Source organism: Elephas maximus, chromosome 6, assembly GCF_024166365.1.
Source record: "Elephas maximus indicus isolate mEleMax1 chromosome 6, mEleMax1 primary haplotype, whole genome shotgun sequence".
Lineage (NCBI taxonomy): Eukaryota > Metazoa > Chordata > Mammalia > Proboscidea > Elephantidae > Elephas > Elephas maximus.
The window spans coordinates 112,011,428-112,038,371 of record NC_064824.1 but is presented as its reverse complement, the minus strand read 5'-3'; the positions used below and the strand labels follow the sequence as shown (position 1 = coordinate 112,038,371).

At 34.6% G+C, this 26,944-nt stretch overlaps 2 protein-coding genes across 10 annotated transcripts in view; both read right to left on the bottom strand.

Moving 5' to 3' along the window:
* SPAG16 (sperm associated antigen 16) overlaps positions 1–26,944 on the bottom strand; it is a 1,001,052-nt gene that overhangs the window by 806,336 nt on the left and 167,772 nt on the right. The gene's annotated exons all lie outside the window — the stretch shown is intronic.
* LOC126078422 (shematrin-like protein 1) lies at positions 18,410–21,053 on the bottom strand. Of its 5 annotated transcripts, none has more exons than XR_007518032.1 (2): positions 20,399–21,053; positions 18,410–20,326 (listed from the first exon to the last, which is right to left on the bottom strand). XR_007518032.1 is itself a non-coding variant. In XM_049888957.1 (2 exons), exons 1-2 carry the CDS (start codon positions 20,685–20,687, stop codon positions 20,205–20,207), a joined length of 447 nt encoding a protein of 148 aa, XP_049744914.1. In that variant the 5' UTR covers positions 20,688–21,053; the 3' UTR covers positions 18,410–20,204. The 5 variants fall into 5 exon arrangements, 3 of the variants coding, with proteins under 3 accessions (XP_049744914.1, XP_049744915.1, XP_049744916.1); XR_007518033.1 differs by having other exon boundaries at positions 18,410–20,290; XM_049888957.1 differs by having other exon boundaries at positions 18,410–20,344; positions 20,381–21,053.

Genomic DNA, 26,944 nt, shown 5'->3' with positions numbered 1-26,944 from the left:
AGCTTCTAATTTTTCATATTCTATATATTCATCTAGAATACAAAACCAAGAAAGATTTTGATTCAAAAAGAGCTACAATTTCTTTTATCTTCTGCACAGCTTAAAATCAGCAAACCTAGACAGGAAACTTGAAACAGAGAAATAGAAAAAAACTACATGAACCTGCTTATACTTTTTTTAAATATATACAATTCTTTGGTAAAAATGACTTAATTTAACAGAAAAATAAGTCTTAGATGCTATGAGTTGGAATTGACTCAACAGCAATGGGTTTGGGTTTTTTTGGCGGCACTCATTACTTTGTTAGGGTCTCAGATACAAGAATATTAGACCCTTTGACAAAACTTGAGCATTAAACAAAAATTCTCTGAGAAAGATAACGTAAAGGGGAATTTATTTTCTTAAAGTGATTACTAAAGTTTTCTTAGAAAAAAAGGAACTCACATTCAAAAAAGGAAGTTCAGACAGAGTAAGCTGTCACTGACAAAGGGGAGGGAGCAGCTGCAGAGTTCTAACAAGACAGAGTCGCTTCTGATTCTATTTAGTTAGTTGAGGAATAGTCCATTATTTTGATGTTTTCTAAAAATTTAAATCTTGCAATACCAATTAAAATAGGAGTTAGTTAACTAAAAGTGAGCACTAAAGTCAGAATCAGAATATGTTCAAACTTGAACCTGCAGGTGGAAACACTTTAACAGGACCTACAAGCAGACAAACAATTTTTACCAAAGTGCTCAGACCTGTAAGTGGAAACACTTAACCAAAACCTGCAGGTGGACAATTTCCTCTAACGGTGTCCCAGTAGAGGGCAGAGAGCTACTCTTGATTGTTGTCTTGGGATCAAAGTACGAAAACTTACAAGCGGAGAATCTAGCCTGGACTTCCAAGAGGACCAAGACTCAAGGAATAGACTTACCTCTGTCAGAACCAGAGCAGAGAAAAAAGGGAAAACAAGTCCAAGCTGAATTAAGAATGAAAGTGAGCTAATAATACTGAAAATAAGAATGAAAGTACATCAGTAATAAGACTTGAAGACCTCAGATGCAAAGATGTGAAGGTTCTATCCAAGAAGTACTCGCCCAGACAGTCTCCAAAAGTACGTAGAAAAAGGAGAGTCTAATTGACTTAGCTGGATCCAAAGCCCATTTTATCAGCCCTCTGGGGGCTGTCAAAGGGAATTGCCTACGTATCCCACTTCTGACACCAAATGTAGTGGAACAAACTACGCATCTGTTTAGTGTAAAAAACAAAGAGTTTTACTAGGGCAATAAAAGTCTTCTGTAAAATAAAAAACACAGTGTCAGAATAATCTGAACAATGTGCTTCAAGGGGCTGCAGTGATACAGAGACTTATAAATAAAAGTAGAAGGATACAGCTAAAATGTTTGTGAATGGTTAACATTTACAGAGCTTAGAAGGGGTGTTAGAACAAGGTTATGGAAAATTAACAAGTTGGAAAAACATTTTTCTAGGGGGACCAAAGGAGGCATTTTGTGAGAATTTGTTGACTATTAAAGTTCCATGTTTAACACCTGTAATAATCTTCTTTTTACATCGGCCTTTTCTAACAACAAGTTATTCCTCTAGCAGCAAAACTGCACTTACCTAGGTCAGGGCACAGTGGAAAGCTTCGCAAAAATGACAGGCTGCATTATATGACAGAGAAGAACTCTAAGATGGAGTCTCTTAGGACAAGAAAGGATTTGGCTCAGACCTTAGCCAGGTATTCCAGTCATGCCAGGGAACCCCAGTCTTTCCAGTATCCATGTTGCCTCATCAAATGGTCTTAAAAAGTGGCAAAATGTAGTTTCGTTTTTGATTCCTGGGTAGACTCTGGAAACCCAGCACGAGTGTCACGCCTTTTTTAGCATACTAGGGAACCTTTATCCTTTAGGGAACACAAAGAGTTGTCTAGTTGAACTGGAAGAAAGGGTGATTGACAGAAATTAACATTTGTGATTTTAAATATTGCAATTACTTTAGCCTAAAAGAAAAGACAATGTAAATCTAAGTTGTTACAGTTCATCGCACTATAAATCTTTCATTCTCTTGATAATTTTTGCTTCCAGATTACATAAGTGATTTTCTCAAAGTCAGTTATCACGATCTCTGTAACTATGATCATTTCCCTGGAAATTATGCTGTGGTGGAGGTGATAGGAGAGTTCCTGGAACATGACTTCCAAAAATATATGATAAAATTAAATGAATAGGTACAGTTTAATTCCACCAGAACCTAGCATTTAAGAACAAGCACAACTTTCAAAATACCAAATACTCTCTCATATGACCATTTGAGAATTGATTTTGAGAAATAAAAGTTAAAAATTTTTTTTAATTGAATTAGCATTAGATTAATATGATTTTAGTCTTTGGTAATAAAAATAATAACACAGTATAAATCATTATCATTTCTTTGATAATTCATATAGTAGTATGCATATAAGAATTTGAAAATTAGCATTACTTAGTTTAAATGATCAATAGGTTTTTATTTTGAGAACCTAGTTCTGGGTACATAATGTTGTAATATTGAAATAAATGAGACATAATATTCCATTTTTAATTGAAAAATCATTAACAGAGCAATTAACTCAAGGTTGAAAAACTTAGAGTTGAAAAGAAAATAATGACAGCAACCGTAATATAAGAAAACGTGAAATGGTATTGATTTTCAAAAGGTATCCTACATCTACCATTGCAGGGTAGTGTTTGTTTACATTTATGAAAATAAGTGATAGTTATGTAGTAATCATATATTCATACATGTATTTCCAAGCTTGCAAAGTATAGTGTCTTTCAGATCACTTCAGATTTTGCTCAGTACAAACCTTCAGACGTACAATGGTTTTTTAATATAAAAAGCAATAGCCTTAAGTTGTTTGTGGACTCATGAATTTAACTTCATTAACAACTTCATTTGGCATTCAACATTAAAATATCATTGTGCTAATGGGTACGCTCTATTCATTTCACTTCATTTATGTGATTGTGCTGACTAAGGTGACTATGACATAAAAATATGTCAGTGCATTAAAATAAAGGTGTAAAAAGAAGAAATTAAAAGACTCATGATGCCAAAATTCGTATTTTAACATCTGTCCTTTGGTGAATCATCCAAAATTATGGTATTTTTAAATTTTTTAATATCAGCGACAATCTGAAATGAATTTTAATTAATGGTATGCCTTTTTATTATTCTTTTGATTACTTATTTAATATGCTTTTAGTAAATTATTATACTTAATAGTATGGTTTATTAACAAGGATAACAGTAGCACACTAGTTACAACTCAGTGAAGTACTAAATTATTTGTTGTAGAAAGAAGTCACTTAAACATCCATTTTTTTATTTTTATTAAAAAAACATGATTGCTGTGTTTGTCAGACATTGAAATAGGACTGAGAGGTACAAAAAAATGAACAATTCTATAGCAAAAACTCATTTGGTCTTTTTCATGAACATCTAGCTAGCAATGCACAAGATGGACAGACTCAAGTATTATGTTTTAAGCCAGTTAAGTTTTTCTTTGAACCTAGCAAAGTTCATTAAACATGCTTAATAATCATCTAAACATTGTCATCACATTCTATTATTGCAGACAAAATATATACCGCAGATCTCGAAGGTGGCCAAAAGGGGCAGTGTCCCTTTATCACAAGATCAGCTACTTAAAATTCTATGTCCACTGCTATGACTGAAGCCAACAATTCTAAAGATATGATTTTGCCACCAATGAAGGGTATGCTGAACTATGCATCTGTGGAATTTACAATGTTTAAGAGAGCGCTTATGTTGCTTTTCCTCAAAATTCAATCAGATAACACATTGTTCAAACCCTGCCTGGAAATACCCTACAGTAAAGGCAGATTCTAATGTAAAAGTGAAAAATAAAAATTATGTTACTCCTTTGACAAAATAACCAACATACAGGCATACTTTTAAGCTTAAATTAAATAAAATACATCTGCATAGACCACTATTATATTTATACAGTACATAAAAGCTGATAGTATATCTAGAAAACACCCATTGCCATCGAGTCTATTCCGACTTATGGTGACCCTATAGGACAGAGTAGACTGCCGACCTTTTGGTTAGCAGCCATAGCTGTTAACCACTATGCTGCCAGGGTTTTCAGTATATCTGAAGGACAGATCAAATTAAAAGAGATTACTGAAAGGAAGTGGTTCATCTGAAATATTAATAATGATGCTAGCAGATAGATACACAGATAAGGAGATGCGTGTTTCTTATTACAAAACAACTCTGGCCCTGTCAAGGGTAAACAGTAGGCTCTGTGCATGAACTGAATTAAAAAATTCAAAATGTTGTTGTTGTTGTTGTTGCTAGGTGCCATTGGTCGGTTCCGACCCATAGCAGCCCTATGTACTACAGAATGGAACACTGCCCAGTCCTGCGCCATCCTCACAATCATCATCCTTGAGCTCATTGTTGCAGCCACTGTGCCAGTCCATCTCGTTGACAGTCATCCTCTTTTTCGCTGACCCTCTACTCTACCAAGCATGATGTCCTTCTTCAGAGACAGGTCCCTCCTGATAATCTGTCCAAAGTATGTGAGACACAGTCTTGCCATCCTTGCTTCTAAGGAGCATTCCGGCTGTACTTTTTCCAAGACAGACTGGTTCATTCTTTTGTAGTCCATGGTGTATTCAATATGCTTCGCCAACACTATAATTCAAAGGGATCAATTCTTTTTCAGTCTTCCTTATTCATTGTCTAGTTTCTACATGCATATGAGGCAACTGAAAATACCATGGCTTGGGTCAGGCACACCTTAATCCTTAAAGTGACATCTTTGCTTTTAACACTTTAAAGAAGTCTTTTGAAGCAGATTTGCCCAACGCAATGCATCCTTTGATTTCTCAACTGCTGCTTCTATAGGTGTTGACTGTGGATCCAAGTAAAATGAAATCGTTTACAACTTCAATATTTTCTCTGTTTAACGTGATGTTGCTTATTGATCCAGTTGTGAGGACTTTTGTTTTCTTTATGTTGAGGTATAGTCTGAACTGAAGGCTGTGGTCTTTGATCTTCATCAATAAGTACTGCAAGTCCTCTTCACTTTCAGCAAGCAAGGTTATGTCATCAGCATATTGCAGGTTGTTAATGAGCCTTCCTTCAATCCTGATGCCTCATTCTTCTTCATGTAGTCCAGCTTCTCAGATTATTTGCTCAGCATACAGATTGAATAAGTATGGTGAAAGGACACAATCCTGATGCACACCTTCCTTGACCCATGCAGTATCCCCTTGTTCTAATGGCTGCCTCTTGGTCTATGTACAGGTTCCTCATGAGCATATTTAAGGGCTTTGTAATTCCCATTCTTCACAGTGTTATCCATAATTTGTTATGATCCACACAGTCGAATGCTTTTGCATAGTCTAACAGACGAGTGAGGAAAAAAGTGCAAAATATCTTACATTAAATAAATCAATGGTAAAGCCATTTGTAGAAGAAAAAAAAGAGATAGAGAAGAAAAACTTAGGGCAATTTTAGGATCTTATGAGCCCAAAGACTTCTTCATTAAAAAAAAAATTGATTAGTATTGATTCGTATATACTCACTCAGTAACCATGTCCAATGACTGACTTTATCCAGGATATCTATGAATTAGTGAATTGTACTTTATTAGGAAAACAGTTGTTATAAATAAACATCTCAGCATTCTTTTAAAATATGAAGGGCATTACCCTTAGAAAGTCATTAAATATACTCATTCCAGGGACACAGGAAGATTCTAATTATTTCCATTAAATGTACTCTAATTTCTTAAAATCACATATAATAAATTTGATATAAGATGCCAACTTAACCATATGCCTAACATCACATTCTACCTAATCTTGACTAAAATGACCAAAGGAATTTGAAACAGGAAAGACTCTGAGTCACTCTGGTAATGAGAAAAAATTTGTCACCCATGTATTTCAAGGAATTTTATGTTATATATACGGCAGCTGAGATCATATTGAAGGAAGACATTTAGAGCCATTTTCAAATATTGGTTACTGTGAAAGTGGGTTTAAATTTGTGAGAAGAAAGGGAAACCTTGCCATAAGCTGGAATTATATACTGCTTTCTGCATTTATTTTGTGGCTATTAGCCTATTCTGCTAGATAAAAGCCCCATAGACTTAGAGACGTCTTTTGAGTATTGCCAGTATCTAGTTAAGTATTGAACTAGTAAGTTAATGAATGAAAGAGTGAGTGAATAAACCTCATTATCACTTACTTACTGAATTAAAGAAGCAGTAATTAAATATAAGGGTGTGCTCAGGAATATCTGCTGCCCTGTAGGTGAATCTCACTATGAAGCACCTGTCTTGAGACACTCAAGCAAATAAAATCAAATGAATATCAGGGTGTGGGCAACTGGACATTACGATGATTTTGACAGACCCTTCTTTGATATTGACATTCTTCCTGTAACACCGGGAAGCTAAACAACATGACCATAGTAAATGTCTCGATTGCAATAAATCAAGATACAGAAAAATACCAGATAAAATTGCTTTTACAAATATAGACATATTAGACAAACAAAATCCCTGACTGTGGAGAGAGAAAATTTATGTGTTGAGCCTGTGTTAGCCCTCATTGATCTATATTACTCTCAGAGTGCATTATCACTGAACTTACATCAAGCAGAATTCTACTATAATGTCTGGTAGACTCTACATGTATCTACCCACAGTGATTTTTAAGCAGTTTTTAGGCTTGTCCATATAAAATTGCTTACATGCAGGTTTTCTGCCACAAAGAAATGACAATTTCATATAGTTTAACCTAATACCTGATCCAAATAGCTATTTCATCATTCAACTTTGAGTAGAAAAAACAAGAAAAATATCCTAAAATTCCTTTGAAAAGAATGTGAACTATAAAGAGCTATCTCAATAAGGAAAAGAATGATTTTGAATGAAATTCAATATATAAACCTTAAAGATACACATGTATGCATTCACAGACACACACACAAAACACAGGAAGAAAACAGTAGATAACCTATGCTTTGGAAACTCCAATTTTTGTTTATTAATAATTCAAGACAAGACTCTACTTATCTCACCTTACTAAATCCTCACAACAATCCTATAAGGTATGTTCAATTATCCACATAATTTTATAGAAAAGGATGTTGCTATCAGGAATCTATTTACCTTTACAAAGTTCGCGTGTAGTAGCTTGATAGGCTGAAATCCTAACTGCTACAGAACACTGCCTATCCTGATATATGGTCATAAATTTACACACTTATTCACACATATACACTGATGTTAAAAAGACTGCATTTCAAATTAATGAGAAAATGATGGATAATATAACAATTAGTGTTCTAAATACTGGCAATAACATGTGAAAAATAAATTAGATCCTACTTTACACCATATAAAATACATTTCAGGTGATTAGACATTTCAATATGGCATTGAAACCACAAAGAAATTACAATAAAATCAGGATGAATATTTTACCTCAGGATGGACATGAACTTAGCATAAATAAAAAGGAAATCATAGACATAATTGACACTTTTATACCAGACACTATAATTTTCATCTCTAGAAGTTTGATTTTAGTCTATTTTTATATTACTCAGGTATCTACTTAACCTGCTAAACTTCCATTTAACTTCTTGAATATATGGAATGAAGTTAAAAAAAAAAAAAAGTTATAGTACAGCGAAAATTGTGAGAGCCAGAGCTCAGTGGGACTGCCTTGTTTGTCCAGGTCTTGCAAGTTTTTTGCCTTTGACGATGTGCAGTCTTATCACTTTTCTATCACTCTGTTATTAGTGGAGAATATTTGAGTTTTCCTTCTCTGACAGGTTTCTGACTTATACAGATTCTGACCTCCACAGGTTTTACTGTAACTGTTTTAATGTCCTTGTCTACTAACTCTTGTTATCTGTATCATTTCTTGGTTAATTTCAACCCATTTATGCTGTTCTACACATTTGTGGTTATGTTTTCCTGCTTCTTTGCATGTCTGATAATTTTTGTTTGGATGTCAAACATTGTGATTTTACCTTGTAGAGACCTGGATTTTTTTTTTTTTCCCTATAAATTGTCTTTTTCTGGGGTGGGGTTAAATTTCTTCAGAACAGTTTTATCTTTTGGAAGGCTTACTTTAAAGCATCGTTACAGGAATGAGAACATGGCTTAATTTTGGGATAATATGGACCAACTAATGAAACAAAACCTTTCTGATTACCACATTCCCTGTGAAACATGATGTTTTTCATTCTGGCTACCAGAAACAGAAACTATTTCCAGCTTTGCGTTAACTCTGGGAATTGTTCCCTCTAATCATTCTTTTCTCAGGCTCAAGTAGTTTCTTCACTCACATGCACTGCGTACTTAGCCAGATACTCAAAGGGACCCTAGGTAGATCTCTGGAGTTCTTATGCAACTCTCTCTTCTCCAGTAATGTCTTTCAAACTCTGGCTGCCTTGTCCTCTCTGGACTCCTGTTCTATCTTCTCAACTCAGGAAGAGCACTGAGATCTCCCTGGATTCCCCCTCTCTGTGCTAGGGTCTGGAAGTTTTCTTCAGGCAGGAATCTGTGGCAATTGTAGGTTTTACCTCATTTGTTTGCCACCCTTCAGTGATCACTGTTCTTCACTGCCTGATGTCCAATGTCTTGAAAGTCATTGATCCATACAATTTGTCAGTTTATTTGTTTGTTTTTTCCACATTATTTCAAACAAAAGGGTGAATTTATTCTCTTACTCCATCTTTGGCACTGGGCTTGCCTTTGGTGACTCCATCTTGGCCATAACTAGAACTTTGATGACTGACAGTTTTGTTTCTGTATTGAACGTGACAACCTTCAGGTAGGTGCTTGAATTAAGGTTTGATGAGTTTTGAAAAATACAAATTCAAGTAACTAATGCTCAATGAGAAACCCTGGTGGCATAGTGGTTAACTGCTATGGCTGCTAACCAAAAGGTCAGTAGCTCAAACCCAACAGGCGCTCCTTGGAAACTCTGTAGGGCAGCTCTACTCTGTCTTATAGGGTTGCTATGAGTCGGAATTGACTTGACAGCAGTGGGGCTTTTTTTGGTTTTAATGCACCAAATGAGAATAGACCATGGGCACTACTTCCAAAAGTTCCTTTCTATTCCTTTTCATTATTTCCTCAACCCTCCTTCACAGAGGCAGCCATCATCCTGATTTCTAACCCACAGAGTTTTTACACCTGTAGTTGAACATCATAGAAATGAAGTCACACACCATGGTCTATTTTGTGTCTTGTTTCCTTTACTGAAGTATGTTTTTGAGATTCATTTATGATGTTGTGTGAATTAGTAGTTTTAATGCTGAGAAGTATTCCATTGTAAGAATGTGCCACAAAATGTTTACCCAATCTTTTTATGTACATTTAAGTTGTATCCAATCTCTTGCTAGTATAAGTAATGTTGTAATGAATATTCTTGTACAAGACTTCTTGTGGACAAATGTTTCCAATTATTTTGGTTAAATACCTAGGAGTAAAGTTGCTGGACAATAAGGTGAGTGGGCATTTAACTTTTTGAAAAACTGCCAACCAGTTTTCCTTAGAGGTTGCACTAAAATTGACATTTTAAATTAAAGCACATATCGAAATGATCACACATGTTATCAAGTAAATGAAAAGGCTGGAGAAAATGTTTGCAGCATATAGACAGGACAAAGATTAATATCATTATGTAAGAGATCATGTAAGTCTATAAGAAAACACAAATGTAGATATTAAAAATATGGGAAGGCTATAAGGTTACACAAAAGACAATGTTACAACAGCCAAAACCATTTTAAATGTGCATAAATATTTATAAATGGATTTATATTGTGGCATATTTATAATATCAAAAAATTAAAATAATTTAAATATAAAAAAGACGATTAATTACATGCTGGTTTATTACATAGGATGAATAAAAAAAAAGAATAGGATCAATAAAAAACAAGCTATCAAGCTGCTGAATTTATATTAATAGCATAGAAAATGCCATTTGAAATGAAATAAAAAGGCTGCAAACATTAACTGCATGATTCCAATGTTAAATATATATAATATTTCCTTATGTACACAAGGATCTGTGGTGATGCAAAAGTTAAGCACTCAGCTGCTAACCAAAAGCTTGGCTTATGTATACAAATGATTAAAGGACATATATATATAAACATCAATAGCAATTATCTTTAATAGTCAGATTGCAGATATTAAGTCTTTTTGGTATTTTCTCCATTTTTTAGAGTTTTCTAATAGAAACACATTACATCTATACCCAGAGAAAACCTAATACGCTCCTTCCTAAAAACTGATGTAAAATAACCCCGCATTAATTTTTAAATGTCAAAAACAGAAATATATATGAACTTATATATATTTATGGTGGGAGCCCTGATGGTGCAGTGGTTAAGAGATATGACTGCTAAACAAAAGGCTGGCAGTTCAAATCCATCAGCTGCTCCTTGGAAAGCTCATGGAGCAGTTCTACTCTCTACATATATGTGTTTATATATATAAAACCCATGGCCGTCAAGTCAACTCTGACTCATAATGACTGTGTGTGTGTGTGTGTGTGTGTGTGTATTTCATAATTAACTTCTGATGCCATTTGCTTCATTACATGCAAATGCAATAAGAGTATGCCAAAAATTTCAGGGGATTCATAACAGAATAGAATGAGAATTGTTTTAGAGCAAGTGTCTTGCAACCCAAGGAAAGTACTCCCAAATTGTCATTGCAGATAAATGTTTCTGCCTTTTAGGCTGAAATGTGTCAGCCCTAACCCTAACTACTCAATAAAAGTGAACGTGTGGTACAGAATGCTAAGGCATGGGAGGACGCAAGAAGACTTTAAATGTTCTGCTAAATCTGGCCTTGACATAAATATATATATATATATATATATACAGAGACAGAGAATATGAGTTACACTTTGTGTATATATGACACATTTGACTTATACCCATCACTGTCAAGTTGATTCCAACTTACAGGGACCCTATAGGACAAAGTAGAACTTCCCCATAGGGTATTAAATGAGCGGTTGATGGATTTGAACTTCAACCTTTTGGTTAGCAGCCAAGCTCTTAACCACTGTGCCACCATTTTCATACTTACTGTTATGTATACATGCATAAAGAATATATGTGTACATATTCTATGACACTGAGGAACTTCTAAGAATAATTAAGAAGCATTCAAAGAAGTATAAAAAATAAAGTAAATAATAATTTATGTTTTGTTCAGTTGTATTAATCCTATAATTTACTAGAAAATATGAATGCATATTTCTGTTTAAATTACTTCATATTGTTAAAATACATACTTAATTTTTAAATAAATAACTAATTAAATAACTATGAACAGCCACAAGATAGCAGAGTAAGATATTTTACTCTGGTTTAAAATACTTATAAAATAAAAGTATCTTATAAAATGATATTTAAGTTTTAGAGCTTCAATTGCACCAATAAAGCAAAACCCTCAGTCAATAAACTGAATTTGTCATAAAAATGTCAGTTGCTTTGGATCCCCAAAACCCCTCCCAAATCCACTTACTTTTTGGAATATATAAAAATTAGAGAAATAAATATTCCCTACAGTTTGGGCCAAAATAGAATGACTATAAATGTCCTCTAAAGATTCTTTTAGCAAATGCAGCACTAAGCTATGTAAATTTATATTTTGATATTTTGATTGTGATAGAAATTGAATCCAATAACACAACAGTGTAATACAAAAAAAACAAACACAGTGCCGCCGAGTCGATTCCGACTCATAGCGACCCATAGGACAGAGTAGAACTGCCCCATTGAGTTTCCAAGGAGCGCCTGGAGGATTCAAACTGCCGACCCTTTGGTTAGCAGCCGTAGCACTTAACCACTATGCCACCAGGGTTTCCCAACAGTGTAATACTTTATAAAATTTTATTTTGTTTTTCTAGGTGAAAGGATCTTGATAGATATACTCTAAACTTCATGTATCAGGCCCATAATTTCAAAAATCAGAATGAGGAACAAGAATTTACAAATGAGTGCATGTTTAGAGGAAAAGAATTTACTGATACTGAGATTTTTCCTAAAAACAAACAAAAAAAGAGCAACAACCAAAAAAAAAAAAACCATGGCATTGTTCAGTTTTTAGCTAGAGCACTCAAATCAAGATCTAAAACCACATAACGATGTACAGTACCAGATATAATGTGGATAGAACTCAAAGACTGTATTGGATTATTCATTGACAGTAAGATTACAAATGGGTTCACATTTCAAATATGCAACAGGTCCAATGATAACGAAATTTTCATGCCAAGTTCCAATACTCTGTATTCATAACTTGCATAAATAATAGAATAAACCCATATAAAAGGAGAACAAAGAAGGGTCTTCAGTGGAAGAGAGATTTCAAAAACTTCTGGGAAAATTAAGGAATATTGAAGCCTGTTAATGGATGAAATAGAAAACGGAAGCCACAACCCAGTGTCCATAGAAAGGGGCTGTACCAGAGAAAGATGCACATATCCCCAGCAGGACTCTACAGACACTCTCAGCTTGGAATCTCCACGTGCTGTGCAAAGGCCTGGAATACTCAAAGACTGAGTTGGGGTAGGGTATGCTTGTGAAAGGACTGATGCAGTTTCTGCCAATGACACAACTGTACCAGTCTGTTCTCTCACGTACCTTTCCCACCCATTCTCCTCTCTCTCCCATTACCAAGCTAGAGAGGGAAAGCACCCTGACACATACATGAAGGAGAAAAACACACACATATACACACATCTCTTCTCTAAATAAATTGAACAAATTCTCCGAGCAAAAACAGGACTGAGAGATTATTTACTAGGGTTTAAGCCTTGTCTATTCTCTATGATATTAGGAACACCATAATCCTAAATTAAAGTCTGAGCATTCAGCCCACCTATGACAGGTGCTGAAAAACCTGCTGAAAAAACCAACCATAGAAAATATAAAGTTCAAGGAAAAAAAAAATTGAAAGAAAAAATTGATAATTCAGGTAACAGTAAAAATTACAATTATAAATAATTAAAACACACCCAAATAATTAGAACCATAATATTCAAGTAATACTTGACATAGCAAATAAGAAGACAGTGCAAAGAAAAATTTAACAGGAAAAGCATATAATTACATGAAAAAGTAAAAAAAAAGAATCTAAAGAAGTGTTGAAACAGAGAAAAAAAAAAAAAGATGAATAAAAAATTAGACAAAAAGCTAGAGTATCATTCCAGTCATTCTGGGTAATCTTATACCCAACTAAAGGGAATCGGAGAGAAAAGAGAAAAATGGGCAGGAGAAATTTATTCGATAATAGAAAATATTCCCAGTTGAAAAGAGTTTCAAGTTTTTGTATTGTTGCTCAATCAAGAAGTAGCCATACTAGCAAATTATTTAGATTTTGGGGGAAATAATAATCAGCAGAACTAAAAACAGAAACCGCTTAAAAGGAGTAACCTCTGGGAAGTAGGATTTGGATTGGTAGAATGAAGCTCAAACGGCTGTTTTTCTTTATATGACCCTGTGTTTTACTTAATTTCGTTTTTAAAAAATTTAATTTAAAAATCGATGATATTAATCAGCTTATTCCAGTGGTGTGCTAGACCTGGTTCACACAGCCAGAAAACCATCGTGCATTCTCTCCCCATCTCTGCATTCAGTGAAGTCAAACTGGTAATCGGTCATGATTCCAGGATTTACACCATAGAAATCAGAAAAAATTTCAAATCAGGGCTTTTTTTTTTTTTTTGGAGGAGAAATAGGGAGGGCTGGTTTACCCAGCATGGTGCTATCTATTCTGAAGCGGACTTAAAATGAATAACAGTATCCATGGTAACTGCATTTACCATGTTAAAAGCATTTTAAGCATTCTAAGGTCTAGAATAAGAAATTTATTTCATTCCTACTTCTATAAAGTACAGAATAGTTTTACTAACGTGTAAATAAAAAAATTAAATCCTATGCAAAGAAATACCAGCCTGAATGTCTGAAGTTCAATTTAAATCTACTCTAAAACATATCTTCATTACCAGACTTGCATACAAAATAACAAGTTACATAAAGTTCTTCTCTACTCCCAAAAAAACCCAGTGCCATCAAGCCGATTACGACTCATAGCGACCCTATAGGACAGAGTAGAACTGCCCCATAGAGTTTGCACTTTTCCCAAAATCCTTTCTTGCATTTAAATGGGGAATGTATTAGAGATACTATTCTGAAATGATAAATACTTGGTAAATTTCTTCTCTACTAAGGATTTTGGGAAAAGTGCCCAGACTGCGCAGGTTGTGAAAGAGGTGAGCAAGGTTGTTTACTTAAATCGTATTGGGCAGGGAAGCAACAAGTGACTTCAAAATTTATACACACACACACACACACACAATTTTCAGTGGAAATATTCTGCACTGAAAAGCAATTAAATGAAAAGTTATGTACTCAGGTTTAGAATATACATATACGTGTGTATATTATATATATGTATGCATCTATGTATGTCTATATGTGTGTATGTTAACACTTGATACTTTTATAAAACCAAACAGGTTTCCCATTCTATAAATTAAATAAGGCTTAAAAATACCTTATAGTTTTATATGAAACATCAAACTTGACTTAATTCTTAAACTTTCCATAAAAAAGCTTAGTTTTTCCAAGTAGCAAAATCTTATGAAATGAATCTTATTTTCCTCCAAATTTCCAACATAATGTTGCAGTTTCTCTCCCACTGAAAACCACCCACCAACTCTGCTGAATATCCACTGGCCATGGACGGGATTAAGATGATGATCAGCCCACTGTCAACTTGGGCTTGTTAAGAATTAGAATCCCAAATAGGATTTTTCTGTTACATTTTGAAGGTCTGCAGTCTATCAATATGCACCTTATTTGGTCTTTATATCATGATCCTTTACTTCTTTCATTTGTCTAATCATCTTCATTTCTTTTTACATATCTATTGATTTTTTTCAAGCCTCTCATTCATATCCCTGAATGCATTTTTAGTAGAGCTCGTGACACAATTTGCTGCTTCTAGTGTGATTTTTATAGTGAGTTTATTTCTGAGAAATTCTTCATCTGCGAGAAATTTATACATGTGTGTACTCTCAGCATCCTTTCTTTCACAATTTGTTGCATTTTCCCTGTATTACGTTCTGTAGTTCCTGAACTACTTTTATAGTATGCTTTTGGAAGCTGTGGCTGATTTCTAGTTTTATTAAAATTGGTCTTATTTTCTGTATGTGTGTGTTTTGTCATGTTTTGGTCTTTATGACTGCTTTTAAAATAGAAAATGCATGAAAACCTTCACTCTATCATGTTTTATCAAAATATTTTTTACTATTATTTACATTCGCAATGTCAGGATGAGAAATATTTTATCACAGAGACAAAAAGGCCAAAGGTGGTGATCAAAAGTTCCACTTCAAATGACACAATGAGTACATATCCTTGACTCCTCAAAACAAACTAAAAATGAAATCAAGGATAAATAAAAAAAATAAACAAAAGCCACAGAGGTCAAAGAGAACATAAAAGAGCAACAGTAGTAGAAGTACAGAAAGGACAAAATTTTGGAAATTGCAAAGCATGTGAATGTTAAGCAATCTTGCGTGGTTTCTAGAGGAGAATTAAATACAAAGATATTTAACATTGGTGAAGAGAAAATGTTCATAGGAGTAAGTGTTAAAATTCCTAGACACAGTCTTAATTATAGCTCAAGGACAAAATGTTAAGCCAATAAGAATATGTAAGGAGTTGGCATAAAGGTACGAGCATCAAACTCAATGTTTCAGGAATTTTTCTAATGTAGAAAGTGATAGTGGATCATGATGCATTGAATAAAATTATTAATAAGAAAAATCACACTGAAGCTTTTTCTATTTCCCCCATTTAATGAAAAAACAACCAAATATTTTCTTGCAAAATTTTTTCTCTGACTTAATATATAAATTCCTCAACAATATACCTCAAGATTCGCCTACAACAGGAAGCTTTTTTGACATTCTACTCTACTTCACAGTTTGTAATAGGAGATCCCTGTGTGGTTATCAGGAAACCCTGGTGGCACAGTGGTTAAGCACTGTGGCTGCTAAATAAGAGGTTGGCAGTTTGAATCCACCAGGCGTTCCTTGGAAACTGTATCGGGCAGTTCTACTCTATCCTATAGGGTCGCTATGAGTCGGAATCAACTCAATGGCAGTGGGTTTGGTTTTGGTTTTGCTATGTGATTATCATGTTGTTTTTACAAGTATGTCACATCATTTGATATTGAGGTCTTTGAGGACAAGGAATGTGTTTATTTCTATAATTCTACCACTTATAATTATTTCTGATACATATTAATAACTAAGTAGATATTCCAGAATGAATTTAAAAAAATGAGCGTATAAATGCATGATAGAAAGATTTTGAGTAATTACAGATAAACCTTTAACCTAATGTCATTCCTTGCAAGGAAAGTACAAAATATTGGTTAATTTCTTTAAAAGTAAAAAAGCACTAAAATCACTTCATTGTCATTTAAAAAGTGAAATGTTACAAAAGAACTTGGCTTTATTTTATTATCAAATCTTAGTGATATAGAGTCACCTATTGAGGGAAAAATGATTGGAACTCAGTGGTGAATTATTTTTATAATACTATTACTTATATGGAACCCTGGTGGTGCAGTGGTTAAGAGTTTGAATCCATCAGCCTCTCCTTAGAAACCCTATAAAGCAGTTCTGTTCTGGCCTATTGGGTCACTATGAGTTGGAATCAACTCGATGGAAACAGTTAGCAATTTCTACTCCATGCCAGTGGGCTGAAACTCTGTTAGGCTATGTGTCTAGACACACCATGCAGTGATTTTTTTCCCCTGGGTCTAGTCACAACACTTTGCCCCTGGTACAAATGGTGTGAATGCTCATCTATTAACTAAAAGATTAGAAGTTCAAGTCACTCAGAGGCACCTCAAAAAAAAGACCTGGAGTTTCACTTGCAAAAAATCAACCACTGAAAACCCCATGGAGCACAGTTCTAGTCTGACACACACAGAGTCACCATGAGTCAGAGTTACCTGGAGGGTAACTGGTACTGGTAAGTCATATCCCTAGGCCTATAATTAGGAAATCCAAGACTGATTGCTTGTTTCTTAGATCCCACAAAATTATCTGGAGATGAAGGGAAAGTGTTGAGCCCTGCTCTGCACTCATTATATTTGCACTGATACCTGTTTTAAACTCATTATGGGTTATATCTATATTTTATCTGATGTGTTTCTGTTCCCCTAAGGGCCCAGGCTTTTAAAACTAAAGAAGATAACCCACCCTTCCCTTTTCCTTTTTTGCCGTATTTCTTCTTTTAGGCAGAAGTACAAGACCAAACTGCTTCAACTGGGATAAAGGCAACTAGAAAAAATAATTGCTCAGATTAAAAAAAAAAAGTTAATATTTCAAGAATATGTTTGACTCGTGTATCTTACAGGGGGGCACTTGCAGACGCACAAACATGAACCAGGAACACTCCAGTTGACAACAACAGGTGAAGAGGCTAGCGAGGGAAGGGGCAGAGCACAGAGAAAGCTGGATTTCATCCTGAGATAATGGAAGCCAACAACATGAGGCTGTAAATAGGGATGAAATAAGATAGCTCTTTCTGTTTTGAAAGAAGAGTCTCATAACTTTGGAGGATAAAGTGGAATTAGGAAAAATCAGTAAGGAGTCTATTAAGTCCAAATAAGAGATGACGGGAACCTAATTTAAGCAACTTTTATGATTCAGTTATCATGGGTTTTCATTTTCTATTTTTTAATAGTTTGAATATTTATTACATTTCATGATTATACACAAGGTATCTATTTTGTAGAAAATAACTCACTGTGTATGTTATTCTGAATAAAAACATTAATTTACCTCCAAAAGATAAAATTTAAATATGATTATTAAGAGTTTAAAGGCCTTTAATGCTGATAATAAGTGAATATTATAATTCATCACATGAAAATAGCATTGGAACAGCATCTGTAAGTAATCTAGAAAAATGTGTAGATTACTTATATTAGCAAAGTGATATATCCATCATAGTAAAATAACTTAATGGGATTCCATTTTAGGAATGCATAATAATTAATTATCTAGGTTATTAAAGCAATTAGCATAGACTTGCATACGCACTAACATAAATACTTTCAAGTTTATAAATTACTTATTTTACTTTAAATCTATGAGAATTGAGAAAGTTAAAAATTAGAGTAAAATATACTGACATTATATTAAACTTCTAATAGTATTGACTTTTTAATGAAGTAAAATATAATTATCATAGTATTTTTGTCTTTAGAGTTTAGTGCTCATTATATTTAGCCTAAACTTGCATTGAGAGTGAAGCACTTATTAAGAATAAAGTCAACTGCAAGGAGGATAGCATTATGAACAAATACCATGGCCCCATCTCCTCAGTTCTCATGCACTCCTCAACAAAACGCAATTTGAGGAATAAACTTATGATTTCTTTTGAAGAACTTATACTAAATTTACAAAAAGAAAGCCAGTTGTGGGCAACATGGCCCAACTCATGGCAACACATGTATTTCAGGGTAGAACTGTGCTTCATAAGGTTTTCAGTGTCTAATCTTTTGGAAGTAGATGACCAGGCCTTTCTTCCAAAGCACTCCAGGTGGATTTGAACCTCCAACTTTTTGGTTAGTAGCCAAGTGCTTAACATTTGTGCCATCCAGGGACTAAATTTATCAAGGACCCTTAACTGCCCAAAACAGTGCCATTATAACCCTCATCTTACTTGACCTCTTTCCAAAATATGAGCATCTCCATCTTTTTAAAGCTCACTTCTCCCTTGGGTTTTGTGATACTATTCTGCCCTGACTTTCTGTTACAAAGTCAGTTATCTGTCTGGCACTCATGCACTGTTCATTCCTTCCTTACTGATCTGGATTTTGTTGTGGTATTCAGTCCTCCTCTACAAAGTAATTTTCTTTGTGGCCAAAGCTGATCTAAGAAGAGATAAAGAAAGACTTATAGTCCGTGGTTCGAAGAGAGGTTTTCTTCCTCACTCCTAATGGACATAACATTTGCAGCTGCAGCCATCTCATAAACAGGAAGGGAACAAGCCTGTATATAAAACAGAAAGATGCTGTGACAGAGATCCTGCTATGTGCTTACTAACCTGAGCACACATTGCCCAGTCTCCCTCATAGCTACCCCAATACTATATGACTAAGTTCTGATGATATATAACACTCTGAGAGCTAGCCACAACCCCTCCAGAAGAATCTTTCAGTCTCTTTTCCCCCTTATCAGAACTTTGACGGTTATGTGTTGAAAATTACAGTGTTAGAAAAATAGAAAGATCCTAAATCCCTGAGATTCCCTGAGTAACCACTTGGAGAAGAGATACCCAGGGAAGTTGTTCAAATAGGAAACATTTCATTGGCCAGGTATGAATGAAAAAATAAATGTTTATTGTTTAAATCCCTGAACCTCAAATTGTTGAAGGACATGTTAAGAACCGAAGATTGTAGGCAGAGAAATGAAAGAGAATTCTAGAGAGCTTTTAGGTCGCTATTCTCAAAGTGGCATATCCACTGAACACAGAGAATGAGTCAGCCGCAGTGCATGACTTTATCATTAACTTTGGGATGAGTCTTTTCAAGTAGAGAGCATAGAGATGCAAAGAAACTTTTAGGCTAAGTTCTGTGCAAAACAGCTAGTCAAGGGAAAAAAAAAAGACAAACAGGTAATAAATCTTGCCCTATCCCTCCAAAAATAAAAAAAAACAAAACACAAACATAATACTGGAGAAGAGGGTTGTAGAATAGATAGCATTAAACCAGGCATAGCTTAAACAAGAGTTAGCTGTAGGCATCACAACCTGATTCTATCAGCCAGGTTTCAGGAGCACTCTGAGGGCCCTAGAGAACTATGTCTGCTGATGAAATTAATAGATGGAAGAGAAGAAAGCTGGGGATACTGGGAATTACCATTAGTAGTTTGGGGCTATTTTAAGTTTTTGGTGGGCAGAGCAGGGTAGCCATAGAGACCAGGTCTTAGTGTTAGCAGTTCCCTTAAAAACACTCAGGATTAGTAATTTCCTGAGTCCACCAAACACAAGACATCCCTGGAGAAGGTGCCCTACATACTGTTCAAAAGGAGGATATGATATCTGGTAGATGATACTTAATTTTGGAAAATTCTGATGGTGTATGGTAAAACAGCCAGGGATAACAAGCTGGAGTCATCACAGCCTTCACTGTACTCGGCACCTTCACTGTACTGGGCACCTTCACTGTACTGGGCACCTTCACTGTACTCGGCACCTTCACTGTACTGGGCACCTTCACTGTACTGGGCACCTTCACTGTACCCGGCACCTTCACTGTACCGGGCACCTTCACTGTACCGGGCACCTTCACTGTACCGGGCACCTTCACTGTACCGGGCACCTTCACTGTACCGGGCACCTTCACTGTACTCGGCACCTTCACTGTACTCGGCACCTTCACTGTACTCGGCACCTTCACTGTACTGGGCACCTTCACTGTACTCGGCACCTTCACTGTACTGGGCTCCTCCCCTTGGTTTATTCGGCCATGCCCCAAATTTCCTATACTCAAGGTCAACAGCAGTTTCAGACGCCTTCCACAAGAATGATAGGATCATAAATTGAGATGCCAGTTCATAGAGACAAATTTCATGCCAGATGATGTTAGTCAAGAGCTCCCATGCCTCTGTCCTTTTTTCCACTAACTATACTTGAAGCAGTTCTTTCACAAGACATAACAGGTTTAGAACTCTTAAGTGCAGAGAACAATTTGTTTCAAGATTACTTTTGATACATGATATTTACCTTGTTTTAAGTATCTCTTCCCTTCCCTTCTTGTCCTTGCCTCTCTCTCTCTGTCTCTCTCTCTCATTTCACTTATCATACTACACATTTGGAGCAAAATCAATAAATTTACTGCACCACTTTGTCCAAAAGTCTAGTCTGTTTGCTATTTAAATATCTTCTTTCACCTTTATATATGTTTCTACATATTCTTGACTTTAGAGTGCCATTGAAAGTTTGTCTCATCATTGCAATAACATACCCTAAGTATGATATTATTGGTAACCATGATTGTTGCCATTTTTGGTAATCAAGCTAAAATCCAAACTGCATTTCTCTGTAACAAGAATGTACTAATTTATTTCACTTTCTCCCAGAGGAAAAAAAATTACACATCTATAATGTTTTTCTGGGTTTCATAAAAAAAATAAATAAAAGAAGCAAAGTATTGTGAGTACAGAAATTTTAATGCAAAAAACCACTGGTATGCTTTTATAATTTACTGTTTTTAGATTAAGTCCCCTGTTTTACATCATCCTAATCTCTTACTTTTTGTCTATCAAGGATGAGAATAGAATGAATATAAGATCCTAAAGGAAACACAATACTGTATTTTGAAAGGTAAGAAGTATCACCAGAATAATTTAAAGTCGATAGCATAAAAATTTAAATTCAAAATATAATGTTAGAGAGGCATTGTTACATGAAGGATAAAAAAAAAAGAAAAAATTTATCACTGCTTGTATCACAATAAGAAGGCCATTTTAAAGCTGCGACAATCCTTTCCTAAGAGCTTCAGGGATAAAGAAAAATAAAAATAAACACTGTAATAATAACTATGTAATAGAAGAATCTAACATTTGCTTCCCTAAATCAGATTTTGCTTTTAGACCTGATTTCCTTCAGCCATCACTATTAAAAATGTAGAATTATAGCTCAAGAAGACACTAAGTGATTCATTTAACTAGATATATACACATATTCCAAATCTGGAAACAATGTTATTTTCTCTCAACCTGGTCTTCAAATTATACTTTTTTTTTTACACTGATATTTCAAGAAAAGAGACATTTGAGATTCATTCTAGCCCCAAAATCTAGTACCCTACCTGAGCTGTCTATCCTTGTTTAGCTGACATTAAAAGTTAATAGCATCATATGAAAATGCTCTGTCCATTCGGTCTGAGTGTGAGTCATTGTGTAAATTCCGAACACCAAGCAGCAGAGCTTTGTGGGGAAGAGTGATTACTAAATTAAGCTCAGATTTTCACATTGGTCCTTACACTCACATACACATGCACCTATACACATTCAGTTTTTTTTTTTAATTGAAAATCATTTGTTTAAAGGGCTGTCAAAATTAAAATGAAAATGCTATTATCATGACTGAGATGTTCTTATCAACCAAAATAATTTGTACTGTAGTTGAAACAGCACTAAATGAAAAAAAAAAACAACTATTTTAATCTTTAGTTTCAATTAAATAAATCATATATGAACTACAAAATTGGAAATATATTCCATTATTAGGAATATAAGTAACATTACATGTTAGTTACAACTAGGTAGACACAGGCATATTGTACTAAGTGCTAACCATATAACCTATACACTCCTGACTTGATTTTCATGTATTTCTGTAAAGTAGATATTGCATGTCTCAGTCCACTTCTTGGGTGAACAAATGATGCCTAAGTGAAGCTCAATCATTACTGCAAGGTGCGAGTCATACAGTCCAAGCAGGGTAACTTCAGTACACTGAGCTCCGACAAATATCCACGGAAAAGTTATTTTGAGTTATATGTATTCATAGTTACATATATTTCATATTATGTTGATATTTAATATAAATTTTAAACTGCATCTTTCATGACCTTAAAGATTCACAATTCAATTTTAAAGTCCAATTATATTCCTGAGATGTGACCACATCCTATAGTAAAATATGGGATCATCTTCTGTAAACAGAATAAATAAAATGTATTAAATACTGAAAGATATAATGTGGTTGGCTTTCTTACTAAATTTACAAAATTTGTCTCAGTCTAGCCAAGCAATTCCTTTAAAACCAATCCAAACTGTAACCCTGTCCCTTGGCTATGACTGAGCTAAGCTAGAATCTTAGCACTATAATAGATGGACCAAAATCTCCAGAAAAATTTTGAAGTGATGTGAAAATAATTAGAATTTCAGATTTCACAAAGTACTATAACAGGGGTATCTAAATGTATCAGTGATTATGGCATGATCAGGAATTCACACAGACCCTATGAATGTATTATTGAAAAAAGTACTGATGTCTATCTTTCTACATACTTAAAAGAATATTTTCAAAGCTAAAGCAAAAGCCATTCAAAAATGACCATAAAAAATGCATTAGTACAGAGGTGCACTGTAAAGGTCGAGTAAAAGTCATTTATCAAGTCAACAAAAACACTGCTTTTTATACGCCCTGATACTTTGTTTCAATGTGGTCTTTTATTAGAGCACATAAAATTAAACAAAATTTTAGCATTTTTTGTTCGCTTCAAACTTAATAAAATTGGCAAATAAGGATAAATGCATGTTCTACCATCAAGAGAGCCACTGTTAACATTTTGATATTTATCTTTCTGTTCTATGGATGGGTGGGTGGGTAGATGGATGGATGGATGGATGGATGGATGGATGGATGGATGGATGGATGGATGGATGGATGGATGGATGGATGGATGGATGGGTGGGTGGGTGGGTGGGTGGATGCATGGATGGATGCATGGATGCATGGATGGATGGATGGATGGATGCATGGATGGATGGATGCATGGATGGATGGATACACATACTCATAAATGCACACTCATAAATATATATGCCTGTGCTTTACAAAATTGGTGGCACAATAGCACTTACTAACACAATTCTTCATGTAGCAATATACCACAGGCATTTTTCCACTCTAAAAATTCTTATAAAGCATGACTGTTTACTTAGAGAAAAATGAAGGGAGAATGGTCAGAGCTGAAAACAGATCTGCCTTATAGAATCACACTGATTGGAACCTGAGGAGAAAAGCAAACAAACATCTGGCCCCAGAGATTTTGCTGGGAGACCAAGTCAGACTGCACACAAGTTAAACCCAATTTCCATTCGAACAGCACCATAAATCAAAGACAAGTCTCAATGTGTACAGCAATACTTAGAGGTAAAGAATGTCTTAAAGATATAGTCACAGATCATAGAGGCCCTGACTCAGGTCATTGCTGAGATGAAGGATTGGCAAGAGGAATGGAAGCTCTGGTAAGAAGAAGATTGGAATTCTAAAGAGGCAGAAAGGAAAGACTGATATCTTCAGAGCATATACCATGCTCCAGGAATCATGTCATGAGATATTATGAAAATCATTAATTTAATCCTACGGACATCCTGAGAAATGTTTTTCTTTTGCTTGGTCTGTCCAGAAGTTACCACAATGTTCTGGGTACATTTGAAAAATGTGGCCAAATAGATGGCTGAACGGCTGAAGCCAGTAATTTTATTTTTTCAATACAATGGTGAATATTAAAACAGGATCTTTTAAATAAATAAGAGTAAAAACCCAGAGACACCAGTTGGCACACATGAGGATATATCATAACTTGGAGAACAAGAGAGTGGACAGCAATGACTGATTTACCAGCAAGCTAGGCAGGGAGGGAAGCCTGCATAGTGCAGTTGATGCTTGTATAGCATGCATTCCCTTCCTCTCTGGCAACGGTACCCAGATATTTTTCTTTTAGGAACTGCCCTTCCACTTCTTCTATTATCATCCATGCAAACTGACACCATCCCCACCTCTAGGACAATTCATAATTGCCTTAAGTTAACACAGTAGTCATTTTCCTTGGTCATAATGTTCAGCTCTGAGATGGCACTTAATCCTATCAGTCAAGGCAAAATAGAAAGGTATTTGCCTCAACTTGCAGAAAAGAGGACTAGTGGTGCTCTTCCTTTGAGAGTTATGGAAAGAGACCCTCTCTATTTCCCTGGACAGCAATGTAAAAGAATAGAAGTCTGGAACTGCTTCAGCCATTTTGCTGCCAGAAGAGGAGAGCCGGGAGCCAGAGAATAATGTCCATCCAAAAGACAGATCAGAAAAAACGGGAAAATCAGATTCTCAGGAATATCTTTAAAATATGAATCAAGTTTGACCTGAAGTTACTCCTACTTCCTATCTTTTCAGTTACTTAACCAATAATTCCCTTTTATCTTTTAACCAATTTATTTTGTATTTTCTGTTACTCTCAACATGAAGAGCACCAATTTATACAGGTACCAGACTGGGACTTCAGCATGGCTCATGCGGTAGTCTCCAAAGTAATCCTCAGAAAAGTTATTCAATAAGACTCAGTGCATGAAAAACGGAGAGGAGGGGAGGAGAGCAGGGAAGGGTTCACAGCACGAGTTCGGGTGACCTTGCAGGGACATCAGTGGGTCTGGATGTGAAAAAGGAAGAGGACATGTGGTAGGAAGCAATATATTTTTAATTTAAGATCATGAAAATATAAATTTTATACAATTAAGATAAAATTTATTAAGTTGGTGCTTTTGTACACATTGAATCATCGAATTATAACACTTATATGTATATATTTTATAAAAATTAACTGAATATTCCAATATTTACACAACACACATTCTTCTAATAGAAGAAAATAAATTAGCTACAAATCAATGACTAAAAAAACTATGTTTCTGAATTATATAAAATATATAAATAAAATATTATTGCCTCAAGAACTATTTTCTTGTCTAGAGTCAGATCTTTGAATTTAAAACATAAGTAGTAAGGGAAATTCATAGAAATATGTTGTAGCTTAATTCTATAGGGCAACTTAACCCCAGAAATTTATTACATTCATAAAAAAATTCAAATAGGAAAAATAAAAATCATTATGTAAAATATAATCATAGCTGTATTATTTATATAATAAAAAATATTAAATGAATTATTATATATATTATATACTAATCAGATATTTAAACAAAGATGGAATTATTAGCATAGAAAGATATCCCCAACACCTTAACTACATAAAGTAGATTTCAGAACAGTATATGTAATATGACCCCAATGGGTGGGGGGTGAGGGGCAATAAAGGCACATATTTCTGAAAGAATAGTAGTTACCCAAAATGCTAATAGTGTTTGTTTTGGAATTTAAGGACAGGGAAAAAGGAAACACGTATTATTATTGTTAATAGGAAATACTTCCATTTCTTTTATTTTGGAACAAATAACACTCCCACGATTAAACATCATTATCTCTAAATTTATAAAGTAGCCCAAAGTTAGATATAATTATGCAATAGTTAGTCATTTCTCCTACAATTCAAAACTATCATTGTTACCATTAACTCCCTTATATTAACCAAATAAACACTACTTTGTGTTTCACAAAATTGTTGATAAATCAATACTGTCACTAACAGTATCATAACTATTCACCTTTCAAAATACAAGAAAGGCCAATAAAAGACATTTGTGTGTAGAGTAAGTTTTAGAGAGTGATACTATCAGGTTACAGTACAGCAGAATTTTTTCAATATCCCCAGATAATTAAAAAAATAAGAAAACTTTTAAAAAAAAAACTATGTATCCAGAAAATATGTTCACCCATATATCTCATTTCAACTGCAGCTATAGTTTTGACACTGTACACTTAAAACTGATGCCTCTTATCCATTTCTGTAACAGTCTTTAATCTAAACCTCCATCATACAGTATATAATCTGTGAAGTCCAGGTGAAATTAAAGGTCACGGTTGACAAGTAGAAAGATCTACTTATGTTTATACAAAACATTGACTACTATAAATGATAATGAATACTGAAATGCCGATGATACAAACAAGATTTTGAATACATGCCAGTGCTTAAATGCTCTTCCTTGAGCAGAAACATGTGTTTATCTAGGCCAGTGGCATCACTTGGGTGGCACAGAGGGTGCAGGCTGCACCAGATGACACTGTCAGGTGGGGTGACACCAAAATGACTGAATAAAATTTTTGTGCAATGATTCAGCAGAAATTTATTATTACTTTTTTTTAAATCCCTGTAAGTTATAAAAAAATT